Source organism: Hemicordylus capensis, chromosome 3 (assembly GCF_027244095.1).
Source record: "Hemicordylus capensis ecotype Gifberg chromosome 3, rHemCap1.1.pri, whole genome shotgun sequence".
NCBI classification, from domain to species: Eukaryota; Metazoa; Chordata; class Lepidosauria; order Squamata; family Cordylidae; genus Hemicordylus; species Hemicordylus capensis.
The window spans coordinates 192,542,022-192,554,412 of record NC_069659.1 but is presented as its reverse complement, the minus strand read 5'-3'; the positions used below and the strand labels follow the sequence as shown (position 1 = coordinate 192,554,412).

Here is a 12,391-nt window from a genome sequence, read left to right as displayed (position 1 = left end):
CTCTCGGCTAATAGTGCAGAAGGAAGAGAATTTGTTCTTGCCCTTGTAAACGCCCACCGAAATTTGCTGAGTGTAATATAGGACAAATAATTCACTGGTGAAAGATCCCATCTAGTTCTTACTCCTTTATAGAATTCTGTTAAAGAAGCCCAGTTATTTTGTAATTCAATATCTGTCAAACAATGTTTCACTATTCTTTTAGCATTTACCAAGTCTAACTCCAGCAGCTGTTCAGAGTCTATTCCTAGGGAGGAAAGCTTTTTGCTAACCACTGCAGGTTGTGGATTTATCAATAGAAACCGAGGAATTAGGCCCACCGAACATAGGTGGACTCGCAACCAAAAATAAATAATTAAAAGCCAGGCGCGAGATTTGATCTTTATGAGGCCAGCCTCCATAAGCAAAAATACATTTGAGGTTTATCTCGTAGTACCGAAGATAGCTCTCAAAAAACCTGATTGAATTCTTTCTAGTGTATCAAAATTCACATAAGGTCCCAGCTGGATCCCATATAAAAGCTGAAGGATAACCTTTGCTGAATATAGTTTTAAAGCCACAGGAATAAAACCTGCTCCCTTTGTTCTGAAAAATCTGTTAATTGCCACCACACTATGTTTTGCTGAATCAGCTACCATTCTCATGTGTGCTGCTTTCCCAGCATTTTGTTGAAAAACCACCCCAAGATATTTTGTTTGATTGACCTGTTCTAATGTATGGCCATCCAAGGCCCATATAAATTTCCTTGCTTTATTTTTAAAGCACATAATATTAGACTTGTTATAGCTGATCTTTAAATATTCCTCTTGGCAATATGACGTTAGAACATCTAAAGCTCTTTTGAGCCCGGCCCTGGTTTGGGATAAAATAACTGTGTCATCCACGTACATCAGGATTGGGATCTTTTTATTGGCTAATTTAGGTGCATGGATATCAGGGGCGTAACGATAGGGGGGGCAGGCAGGGCACGTGCCCTGGGTGCCACTCCGGTGGGTCACGTGGGAGGGCGCCAAAAAGTGTCATCCCCCCGACCCCCCCTGGATCGCCGAGTGCGGCGGCGGTGGATCGCCCGCCGAGTGCGGTGGCGGTGGGGGCGGATCGCCCACCGAGTGCGGCGGCGGTGGGGGCGGATCGCCCACCAAGTGCGGCGGTGGCTGGTGGCAATTCGGCGGTAGTGGGCGGCGGCGTATCGCCCACCGAGTGCAGCAGAGCGACGCCAAGGCCTGCCGTCTGGCCCAGCGTTGCTTCCCAACTGCGAGGTGCGCCTGCGCAGTTCATATGAACTGCGCAGTCGCGCCTGTGCAGTTGGGAAGCGACGCCGGGCCAGACGGCAGGCCTCGGCATCGCTCTGCTGCACTCGGCAGGCGATCCACCACCAAATCACCGCCAGCCACCACCGCACTCGGCAGGCGATCCGCTGCCACCGCCGCACTCAGATCGCCAGGCGACCCGCTGCCACTGCCACACTCGGATCGCCGCCGCCGCCCTCCACCGCCGTGCAATCTGCCGCCACCCGCCACCACCGTGCTCACTCCGGCCAGGGGGACGCCGGTGCAGGTATGTGGGGGCCTGGGGGGCGGGGGCGGGGGGGCGCAATTTCAGGGGCAGAGCTTGCCCTGGGCGCCGTTTCCCCCCGTTACACCACTGATGGATATTAACATTTTGCAGCCATTTAATCAAATTGTTGATGTAAGATTAAATAAATAAGGGGCCAACACACAACCTTGCCGCACACCTTTCTCAGTTGCAATCAAATTGGTGAAATTGCCACCAGTGTCTAAGCGTACTCTTAAAGAGGAGTTCTCATGGAGCTTAATGAGCAGTAATAAAAGCTTATAGATGTACTAGCCAATTTGGTCCATAGTAAACTCCTTGAAATTGAATCAAAGGCCATTTTGAGGTCCACAAAAGTGGCAAACAAGGGTCTTTTATAGACCCTAACTTGTTTGTCCACAAGTTGTTGTAAAATTAAGCAATGGTCCATAACAGATCTATTAAGTCTAAACCCTTCTTGCTCATCGTGGATTATATGCTCCTGCTTCATCCAAGAGCAAAGTTTTACACACAGATGTTTGGTGTACAATTTACCTGTTATATTCAAAAGACTAATTGACCTATAGTTAAAGGGATCCTCCCTTTTGCCTCTTTTATAGATTGGGACCACCATGGCTGAGCCCCAATTCCAAGGGAATTGTGCAGTTTGATCTAGATAAGTGAACAAAAGAGCCAATGCTGGGGCCCACCAGTCTATATGAGTCTTTAGGGTATACTAGTGGGTCAAATGGGCTAATTCCCAAAGTTTGGCTTAAAATAATCCCAAAGTTTGGCTTAAAATAAGCCAAACCTGCCAACCCTGTAAAATAGTTCTGGAGGAATGTAATCGCTCCTGGGTGCTTTTCCACCCTTCAGTTGTTCCACCTCATAGCTGGAGACCGAAGGCCAGGAAGGTAAGGTGTCTATATGTAGGTCAATCTGGGGTTTAAACATCTGGGGTCACCATAAAGTTCCTGAAAGTGTTATTCCCATAATTCAGAGGTAATTGGGCAGACCTGTTCAGAGTATACCTTGTTTTTGGATAATGAAATCAGCCTCCAAAAATCTGTTGAATTGTTTTTCCTAGCTGCTTCTATCAATAATAGCCATTCCTTTGAGTAGCAATCATTTTCTTGGTTCTAAGAAGAGCTTTATACTCCTTTTTCTTTTTTGACAGTTCTGAATTTAAATGTGTAGACAGGTAGAGAATAGCATATTTTGAGAGCATGACAAGGTGCTTTTTTGTCCTTACGTATTCTTGGTCAAACCACTTTTCGTAATGGCCAGTTTTCTTTTTAGGTTTGGCATGATGGTCTTTAATTAATAGAGATTTAATTGAACTTGTAAGAACCTCATACTTCTCAAGAATATGGGAATTTTGGTCTCTTTTAATCACTGCATCCAATAGGTCTTCCTTAAGTGATTCTCCAATCTTTGAGTTAAACCATTCGGAGAAAACTTGATTAATTTGGGAATTCCATTTGATTCTGGGAACCCCATCAATAGCCTGCTGTGTAAAAGGGGTCTCTTTAAAACTCGTATCTTGCTTCATGAAAATGTAATTTAGTACTAAAGGACGATGATCACTTTCTGGCCTAGCTTTGATACTAAATCTATCTATTGCTTCAAATACATCTTTAGAAACTAATACATAATCAATAGTAGATAGATTAGTTCCCCGTTGAAAGGTATATTTCCCTGGGCAATCCCCAGACACAGTACCATTCAAAATTAATAGGTCCAGTTTGTTAGCCATTCGGGCAAACATAACCCCGCAAAACTGTAGTATGTACTATTTCTCACCTTAAGTAGATCCAGCTTGAGATGCAGTTCCCCTTGGGTTGAAGAGCACAGGGACCCAACAATGATGCTCATATACTCCTCGGAGTTGATAATTGACAGTTGCTCCAAGATAGTCAGAACATCACTTCGGTACAACTCCTCATCCACAAAAATCTTGATGTATGGTACCATCCCATAGTCTCTGAGAACCACTGGAACGGTAAGCAATCAGCTCATTAGCTATGTCATGCTCACACACCCAGGCACCAATAGCTTGCTGCTTAATATTGAAGACTTAGAAGATAATTTTTAATACATTCATAGATTCAGCTATTTCAAAGGAGGAAGAGGGAAACTGGCTAGACAGAAGCATCAACAGGACAATTTTAGGGAAAGCTGCAAACAAACTGAACATGAGTCAATTATAGGATCAAAACATCTTTGGTTTAAAGAGAAGACATAAAGCACTTACAAATTCACCCAATTCCATGCAGCAAAAGCAATGGAAATAGTGTTAAGCCATCCACCTTCGCATCTGTAACATGTAAACATCTTGTGTATTGCACTGACATAGAACTTAGTTTCCTTAAAACCACTTTTCCCTTGGTGTTTCAGATCCAACTCTGTCTGTTAATACTAATACATGCAATTCTCTCTAGACCAAATGAAAGCATACAGAGAAAACAGGGAGGCTTTGGTGTAGCTAGGTGGCCACTTTCCCATGATCTAGAAGTTCAATTTCCCTCCAATCTGCAGAGAAAGAGAATAGGGATGTCTCCTAAACTTCATAGAACATTTGTATTATTAAGCAACTCACCATTAAGTAATTCACCATTAGGTAGTGTTGCATTTCCCACCCCCATCCTACATGAAATAATTTGTTTTAAAAACCTGTTTAAAAGTTCACATTTTCCTGGCACAGCAACAACACTTTCCCATTAGCCCAGGACTTTTAACAGTTGCATGACAGACAGACAAATGTAACAGGTGTAACCTTAGCTAGTATCTGTTAATATTCTGCCTGTACTTCAGCTGCATGTTATCCAGAACTTCAACATGTGCTGTTCCAATCTCCAGATGCTGAGGGAAACTCCACCTACTGAGTTCGTGACTGTCATTCAGTTGTTAGACAAGAGCTTCTCCTCAGCGTTTGGAGAATGTAAGTTCACCCACTGTTGGTCTGGCTATCATGCATCTGAATATCAACAGGAGCTGCTTCTATTCCCAAATACATGTAAAGTTACACCTGTTACATTTGTCTGCCTGTCAACACTGTTAACATTTGTTTGTTATTTCTCTGTGTAAACTGCCCTGAGCCATTTTTGGAAGGGCGGTTTAGAAATCGAATAAATAATAATAAAATAATAATAATTTCTGAGCCCTGTGATCCTTATAAGGAACTCAACAGCTTCTCCTCTTCATAAGTATAAGTTTGGAGCGCACTAAAAGCCAAACAAAAACACTGAGGCCTAGCAGAGCTGAAGCCTATATGATATAGGGGATCAGGCCTCAGAAATGTGAGTTAAACCATTCAAGTGTAATGGTTGCCTTTTATTTTTAAAGACATTTCTCTTTCCCTGGGGAGTGGGCAGATTTCACCAGCCTTGATAAAAGTCTTTTGCAGCTGTTTCCAGGGCTATAGAAAAAGGACACTGACCAGCTGCTGTTTTCTCCCCGCTTCTCTGCACAGTTGCTCTCTTTTTTTAAAAAGAGGGAGAGAAATCAAATAAAAATATGACTAAAAACAACAATATTGGTGAATAATAAACATTTTATAAGTTATTTGTACTAACATTGAAATGGTCCTAACACACATTCAACATAGATTTCTTACTGAACAACATTTCTCTTCTCACAGCATCTCACCATGCTTTCAATCACTACTTCTGGATTTTTCAAAATCACAGTTGTTTGGGGTTAGATTGTTACAGGAAATTTCATTTTCCATGCTCACTAAGCAGATGTCAAAGAAAGACAAGCACTTGTGAAGTCACAGCACAGCCAACATGGCTGCTGCCTGTTTGGGGGTGGAGGTGTCATGGCCAAACTGGAATTCTTACCTGCAAACTGTCCTGATTAACTCAAGACAGCCATGAATTCCCACCATGTTTCCTGGGACTTATTCATACATAGCTTCATGCTTCAGGGTAAATGTTGAGTGAAGCCACTTTGAATTACACTCATGGCATTGAGGGAAGCAGACCCTCCCCTCTGCTCTCGGGTTTTGTTTTGAAACAAATTCACATGGCATGCCTCCATGTTTTCCTTCTAGCCAATGTGGGGGGGAGGGGGAACTTCCTAAAGAGTGATATCTGCATTTCTAAAGAGAGCATCCCTCTAATCATGCTAATGACTCTACGTCAGTGACTCTCCCTATTTGCTCCAGCGTTTTCAGAAAAAGCAGCTTAAAACCAGCATTTTAAAAATCCAGAAATACTTTGAAATAAGCTAGAATTTGCATCACAAAGCCCAATTTGTGTGTGGAGTGGGTCCAAGAATCTCGAAGGGTCTTCGGGGTAAGTTTGGCTGGTGTGTTGAACACTCTCTTCTGAAGTAGATTTGGGGTAGAAGCCCTGTGTGTAAAGCCTCCTGGCTCGTGACTAAGCATTGCAGAATCACAATTCCCAACCCTCCCCACCATCTCCGGCCCACCTCCTGGCTGCTGCTGCTGCAGGCTCTGGAATGTAGGCGGCCACAGAGCTCATCAGAAGTCTTACAAGAGGGGACTTCAGACTCTCATGAGAGTTGAGACGAGATCCACGGCCTGAGAGGAGGCCGGAGGAGGAAGGTGGAGGCTTTCCTGGCATTGGCAGCCCGTTGCATCTCCTCCCTCAAAGTTTCAAGGGTGGGGGAATGAGTGGCCAGATATATAAATGTCTGGCCAAGAGATTCCGTGTTTTAGAGTGTGCAGATCTGTGGAGAAAATGGTCTGATTTTGAGAGAGCTGACTGGCTGCTTTTCAGAACATTTTTTTCACTTTATATAATCCCAATGGAAGGGTATGATTTCTTCTAAGAGAGCACTGACCTTGCTTTTCAGAGCATTTTCTCCAGTTATATCCCCTACAGAATAAGGGTCTGATTTCATTTGAGAGAGCACAGCCTTTGCTTTTCAGAGCTGTTTCTCCAATTTAAATTATAATCCCTACAGAGTAGGGTCAGGTTTAATTTGGGAGTGCAGACTTTGCTCTTCAGAGCTATTTCCCAAATTGGTATTTTCAATATAATCCCTACAAATTAGGAACTAGTTTCAGAGCACAGACTGCACTTCAGAGCTATTTCTCCAGTTTATATTATTGATATAATAACTTCAGAATAGGGTCTGATTTCAGAGTGCAGACTTTGCTTTTCAGAGCTACTTTCCAAGTTTATTATATTGATATGATCCCTACAGAATAGGGTCTGACTTCAGAGTGCAGACTTTGCTCTTCAGAACTATTTCTCCAGTTTTTATTATGATCCTTACAGAATAGAGTCAGACTTCATTTGAGAGAGCACTGATTTCCCCCATATCCCTGCAACAGGGGAGGTATTTTATTAGGGAACATTATCCTCACTGCTTGGAAAACCACTCTTTAAGTTTATGTTTAAGACACTCCAAACACCAGTATGCCTAAGGGGAAATCAAAGCACAAACTTCGTGAAACCCCATTCAATTAATCAGAGGGCAGGGGATTCATAAAGCCATCTTCAGATGGCAGGGGATTCAGAAAGCTTCATACAGCTTTCTGTTTAACACATACCTATGATTAGGGATGTGCACAAAACTGGATTGGCCTGTTTGGTTCGAATTCAAACCAGAGTGGGTAGGTTTGGATTTGCTCAACCCCCCCCCCACCGGATTGGCTCAGATTCAAACCCAACTCGAACTGGTTCTATAAAAGGTTCTACATAGGGTATAATGGGGAGTCAAACCAGCCCATTATTCCCTATGCAGAGCACCTAGGGGCACAAAACTGAGGTGGGTGTTAGGCACCCAGGGGTGCCTACAACCCACTGAACCTCAAAGCAATCAGACACTCCTGTGATTTTAGATGATTTTTAAAAGATTTGTTTTTTGCATTTTTCCCATAGAGAGTAATGGGGATTTGATGGTGCCCCAACTGTCCCCCTAAGGGGCACCTGGGCACCAAAGTGGGTTTAAGTGCAAGGTAGGTATGGCCACAACTCCCCCCAGGAGCCCAAAGACAGTGTGATTCATGGTTTAGTTTTTATATATATATGTAAAAGATTTTAGCCTTTTTCAATGCGATGAACTTCTTATGAATGGGGGAGGGAATCATATTCATTGCATTGAATGGGGGAGGGTTCATTTCCCTAGCAGCACAGAGGAGCTCCTCTGCCATCGTGAAGTTCCTACGTACTAGAGGCAGCCATTACGTACCTGTAGCACTTAAACTATATGAAGCCAAGTCACTGGCACAATTATTATATGGTGCGCACCCAGGATCTCCATCCAATCTTGCCATACTGGAATGCGTTCAATCTAAATTCCTGAGAGGGACCTTACAAGTGCCTTGCTGTGTCTCCAATGCCATCCTACAGCTGGAAACTGGCATGATAAAAGTGGAGGTGAAGGTTTTCATGAAAGTTCTCAACCACTGGCTCAAACTAGCCCTGTGTCCACGGGGCCTGGCCCTGCTAACCCTGCAAGACAACGTTCAGTCCTCATGGAAATGGGCAGTCTCCAACAAAGTGGCACAGCTGGGCTTCTCTCTGTCCCTTTTGCTTACAGTGGGCTGGGACAAGGCAAAAACGGCCATCAACCAGAGGATTCTGGACACGGAACGCCAGGCAGATTTAAGCAAGGCAACAGGCTTTCTGGCCCCGGACAGTCGTAGGTTTCCTGTCTCCCCCTCTGCATATCTGGCACAATTGGAAATACCAAGCCATAGAAGGGCATTCACCCTTGCCCAGTGTCATGTCCTTCCCTCTGCCATGCTGGAAGGCAAATACAAGAAGATCCCATTCATGGAAAGGATTTGTCCTTGTGGTTCTGAGGAGGTGGAAACCATATACCCTGTGCTCCTTTCGTGTCCCTTTTATAAAGACAGTCGGGACAGGCTCATATCTCACCTGCTCCTTAAATACCCTGGCCGCTCTAGTCTAGTCTACACCAAGAGGCTGCTATCAGATGACAATCGGTCCTTCACGTACAATGTTGCCAGGTTCTGTGGGGAAGTGTGCAAGATCCGCAGGGTCCTGACCACCAGTTAATATCCCTGGCAGCAGATGTTTTACTATTGAACATTTTATCTACTTCATTGTCTAATAATTTTAATTTGCCTTTTACTTCACAGCTTTTATATTGCTTTTATGTAGCTTGTATATGTTATTTTATCCATTTTATACTTTCAGTTGCCCTACTTTTAAAGATAGCTATACATTTACTTTATTAATTTCCCCACAGTTTTTAGGCGTAGCTGGTAGCATTTTAGTTTACTAATTACCATATAGTTTTTTAGAGTTGTATTTTATTATTATAATCATATTTAGCTTCCAGAGTTATATTTCATTCAGCATGAATTTTATTATATTGTATCCGTGATTTATCTTGTGCTGGTCTTTGACCATAATAAAGATGATTGATTGTTTAACATCAAACTCTTCTGAAGTCCTCTTCTGAAGTCCTATAAGTCCTGCTCTCTGCAGGGTCCACTGCTTCCACATATCCACCGCTGATGACAGTCTTGGGGTTTTTCTGGATCCAGTTTCGAACACTGCATTTGCTGCTCACAGAAGAGGGTGGAGTTCAAGGTCGACTATACCTGGCGCTGGAAAAGGACAGACTCCTTGGCATCAGGCCTTCAGTTCTGGCCCATTCTTCTTGGGCCTGACCTTGGTAGGGGAACAGCTTGTAGCACTGTCACTTGAGTCCCAAGAACAATCTGTCTTGATTCTTTGAAATCTTGTGTCTGTAGTTTTTGCAGCAGACATGAGAGAACTGATGCCAGAGTGACACCATTTTTTAAAGCAAAAGTGCTTTGAAGTTATTGCTGCTTGTGCTACTCTTGTGAATGTTCCTTTGGAATGATCCTGCCTGCTTCAGGGAAGACATCTAAAATCAATATTTTCAAGAACTGCAGTTGTACTGATTGGTTGCCAACCACTGCCCTAATCCAGAAAGCAAAATCTGCTACATATAAAAACTTGCAGGCAAGGAAAGAAGCTCTTTTTTAAGCTGGACTGGTCAGTGACAAGCCCTGCTCAAGCCCCAATTAGCTGTCACTCATGATTTCGATGTATTTTTTGTTTGGGCTTATAAGATGACTATTAACAGTTATAAACACTGCTTCGGTCCCATTCTTTAGATGACTTCTTCTATGACTTCGATATGAAGATTATCCTTTAGAGCTAGAATAATAGAATTTCATGGTTTGGAAGGGAGCACAGAGATCATCAAGTCCAACCCCCTGGCCAGTGCAGGAATCTATGAACCTATAGCATCTGGGATTCTCCAGTGGTCTCTGTCAGGACCTGAGGTTGGGACTGGGAGATTAGTGTTTCAAATATATAGATGCCAAAACAAACAATAAGTTTATGAAACTTTGATTTGTTTTTAAACCCTTTATTTATTATGCTGCCACCACCAAATTAAATCCTACTTTGGGTTTCTAACACTAACTTTGGTATTGTCCCCGAGTGGTAATATGGGGAGAAGTAAGTAGGCACAATTTAAACAGTTTTAAAGTTTCAAACCAAATAAAATAACTTTATTCTTGTATTGCTTCAGTGGTTTCTTATTCACTAAAATGTAGGGTCAAATGTGTAATGGTTTCTGAGACAAAGGAACAACCTTAAAACTGGCTAGACTGTGTACCACCTCTTCTATTCAGACTCAGGTACTTATATAAGATTGGGTTAGTTCATTAACCAAGACTTTACTTTCAGGTTACTGAGGTGACTGTTTAGAAATAACTAGACTTTACTGGGATACCATCTCCCTGGCTGTAAATTTTGTGCAATCAACCATTCACTCCAAGCATTTACATTTGATAGGAACATAGGAAGCTGCCATATACTGAGTATATACCATAGGTCCACCTAGCTCAAGTATTGTCTACACAGACTGGCAGTGGCTTCTCCAAGGTTTCAGGCAGGAATCTCTCTCAGCCCCATCTTGGAGATGCCAGGGAGGGAACTTGGAATCTTCTGCTCTTCCCAGAGCAGATCCATCTCCTTAGGGATGCATCTTACAGTGCTCACACATCAAGTCTCCCATTCCAAGTCATGCTTGCTACTGCAAGACCAGCTCTACATAGTTCTTGCCTGGTGTGTAAGATCTACCCAACAACTTCCCAATTCCACCCTCAGTCTTGCCCTACAGACCCTAAGTGGAGATCCTATCTCTAGCCCTAACCATTCCTCTATGAACCTGTCAGTTAACTCCAACTGAATTTTATAGCCACCTATTGACTCCATTCCAAAAATTACGCATTGTCTCTATTTATTATTTTGATATGTTGGCAGGTATGGAAACTTCAAGCTTTGATTTCACCATATATGAGCAAATTTCACCACCACCACCAACAAAAAAGAATGCCTGGTGACTTGTAATCACTTTCTGGTGAGAATGGAGCAATAATTTTTATTTTTTGAAGACATCCCCATTGGGGCTGACACACCAAGGGAAGTGCAGGTACATAGAGCCTAGAGTCAGGAGTGAGCACAATATTCTATAGCATGTTTACTGCTCTGTGGTGCAGAAATTAAGATGGGCACTGGAACTTAAAGTTTTTGTGCTTATGGTTCATGAGTGAGCATGTAAAAGTCGTAAACAGTTAAACCATAGAATTTTTGACCTAGAAAATATAACTTGCCTCTTTGGGAAGGTTGTGTTTTAGAAATGAATTGCTAGCTAACCCTCTCCTTTTCAAAACAGGGGCAAACCTTTCATAGGAACATAGGAAACTGCCATATACTGAGTCAGACCATTGGTCTATCTAGCTCAGTATTGTCTTCACATACTGGTAGCGGCTTCTCCAAGGTTGCAGGCAGGAATCTCTCTCAGCCCCATCTTGGAGAAGCCAGGGAGAGAACTTGAAACCTTCTGCTCTTCCCAGAGCAGCTTCATCACCTAAGGGGAATATCTTGCAGTGCTCACACATCAAGTCTCCCATTCAGATGCAACCAGGGCAGACCTTGCTTAGCTATGGGGACAAATCATGCTTGCTACCACAAGACCAGCTCTCTCCTCTGAGGCAAGGTGAGGTAGTCACCTCAAGCAGTAAATTATTGGGGAACTAGAAGGGTGGGAAAACTGCCTTTGGAACAGGTCTTTGGGACTGATATGACCCTTGCAAGCATTGCAAGAAACGCCTCTCCTCACCCTCTTTGCAAAGATTGCAAGAAGCACAAGAAGAGAAGGATGCAGCTACTGGCAATTTTCCACCCCACTGCACCCCCACCCTTGTGCCACTTTCAAAGATTACAGGGGTTGGTTTTGAAAAGGGGCTGATCTCCACCAGGGACAAAGCAGTGCAAGGGATGGAATAAAATAGGAGGTCACAAGTTCTGTACATAGCATGAAAACAGGAAATAATTCTTGAAGTTTCTTTTGCAGCACAGACCTCTGAAAAATCATGTTTTGTTGTTATGAAATTGTGGCCAATTGGCTTCCTTTACCTGTATTCCTAATAGACCCCACAACAAGGGCAGCCACCATCTTCAGTGATATACTGATGAGCTCTCTTTCTGTGGTCTGATCCTGAAAAGTTGCTTGGGTTCCTCCTGTGTAAAAACAACACTGACTGTTACTGCTATTTCTAAAAGAAAAAAAGAAAAAGAACCACCACCATGCCCACTAAAAAAAAATGAGAAGAGAAAAGAAACCCCACTTTATATGCTGTCTCATGGGGAAGAGGTACAAGAGCTCCATTGTACAAGAGCTATTGGAGCTGGACAGGGAAGCAGCTGAACAAGGGGAAGTGGTGCTGTGCAGTTGAGACTAAGGACAGGTAAAATAATGGAAATGGGGTGAAGCAAGTACAGAGTGGGTGGGTTTTGTGCAGCAAAAGCAGGAAAGCGAGCCCCTTATAGGTTCCCTGGTGTGAGACACTCAGTAGGATCAGCTGATGAGA

The 12,391-nt window shown here is 43.2% G+C and overlaps 1 protein-coding gene across 1 annotated transcript in view; it reads right to left on the bottom strand.

Moving 5' to 3' along the window:
• Positions 1–12,391, bottom strand: part of LOC128350536 (WD repeat- and FYVE domain-containing protein 4-like) — a 141,636-nt gene that overhangs the window by 21,844 nt on the left and 107,401 nt on the right. Inside the window, exons 11-12 of the mRNA XM_053308946.1 lie at positions 11,937–12,041; positions 3,334–3,524 (exon numbers count right to left, since the gene is read on the bottom strand). Coding sequence (XP_053164921.1) covers positions 3,334–3,524; positions 11,937–12,041 — 296 coding nt within the window. The remainder of the gene's footprint in view (positions 1–3,333; positions 3,525–11,936; positions 12,042–12,391) is intronic.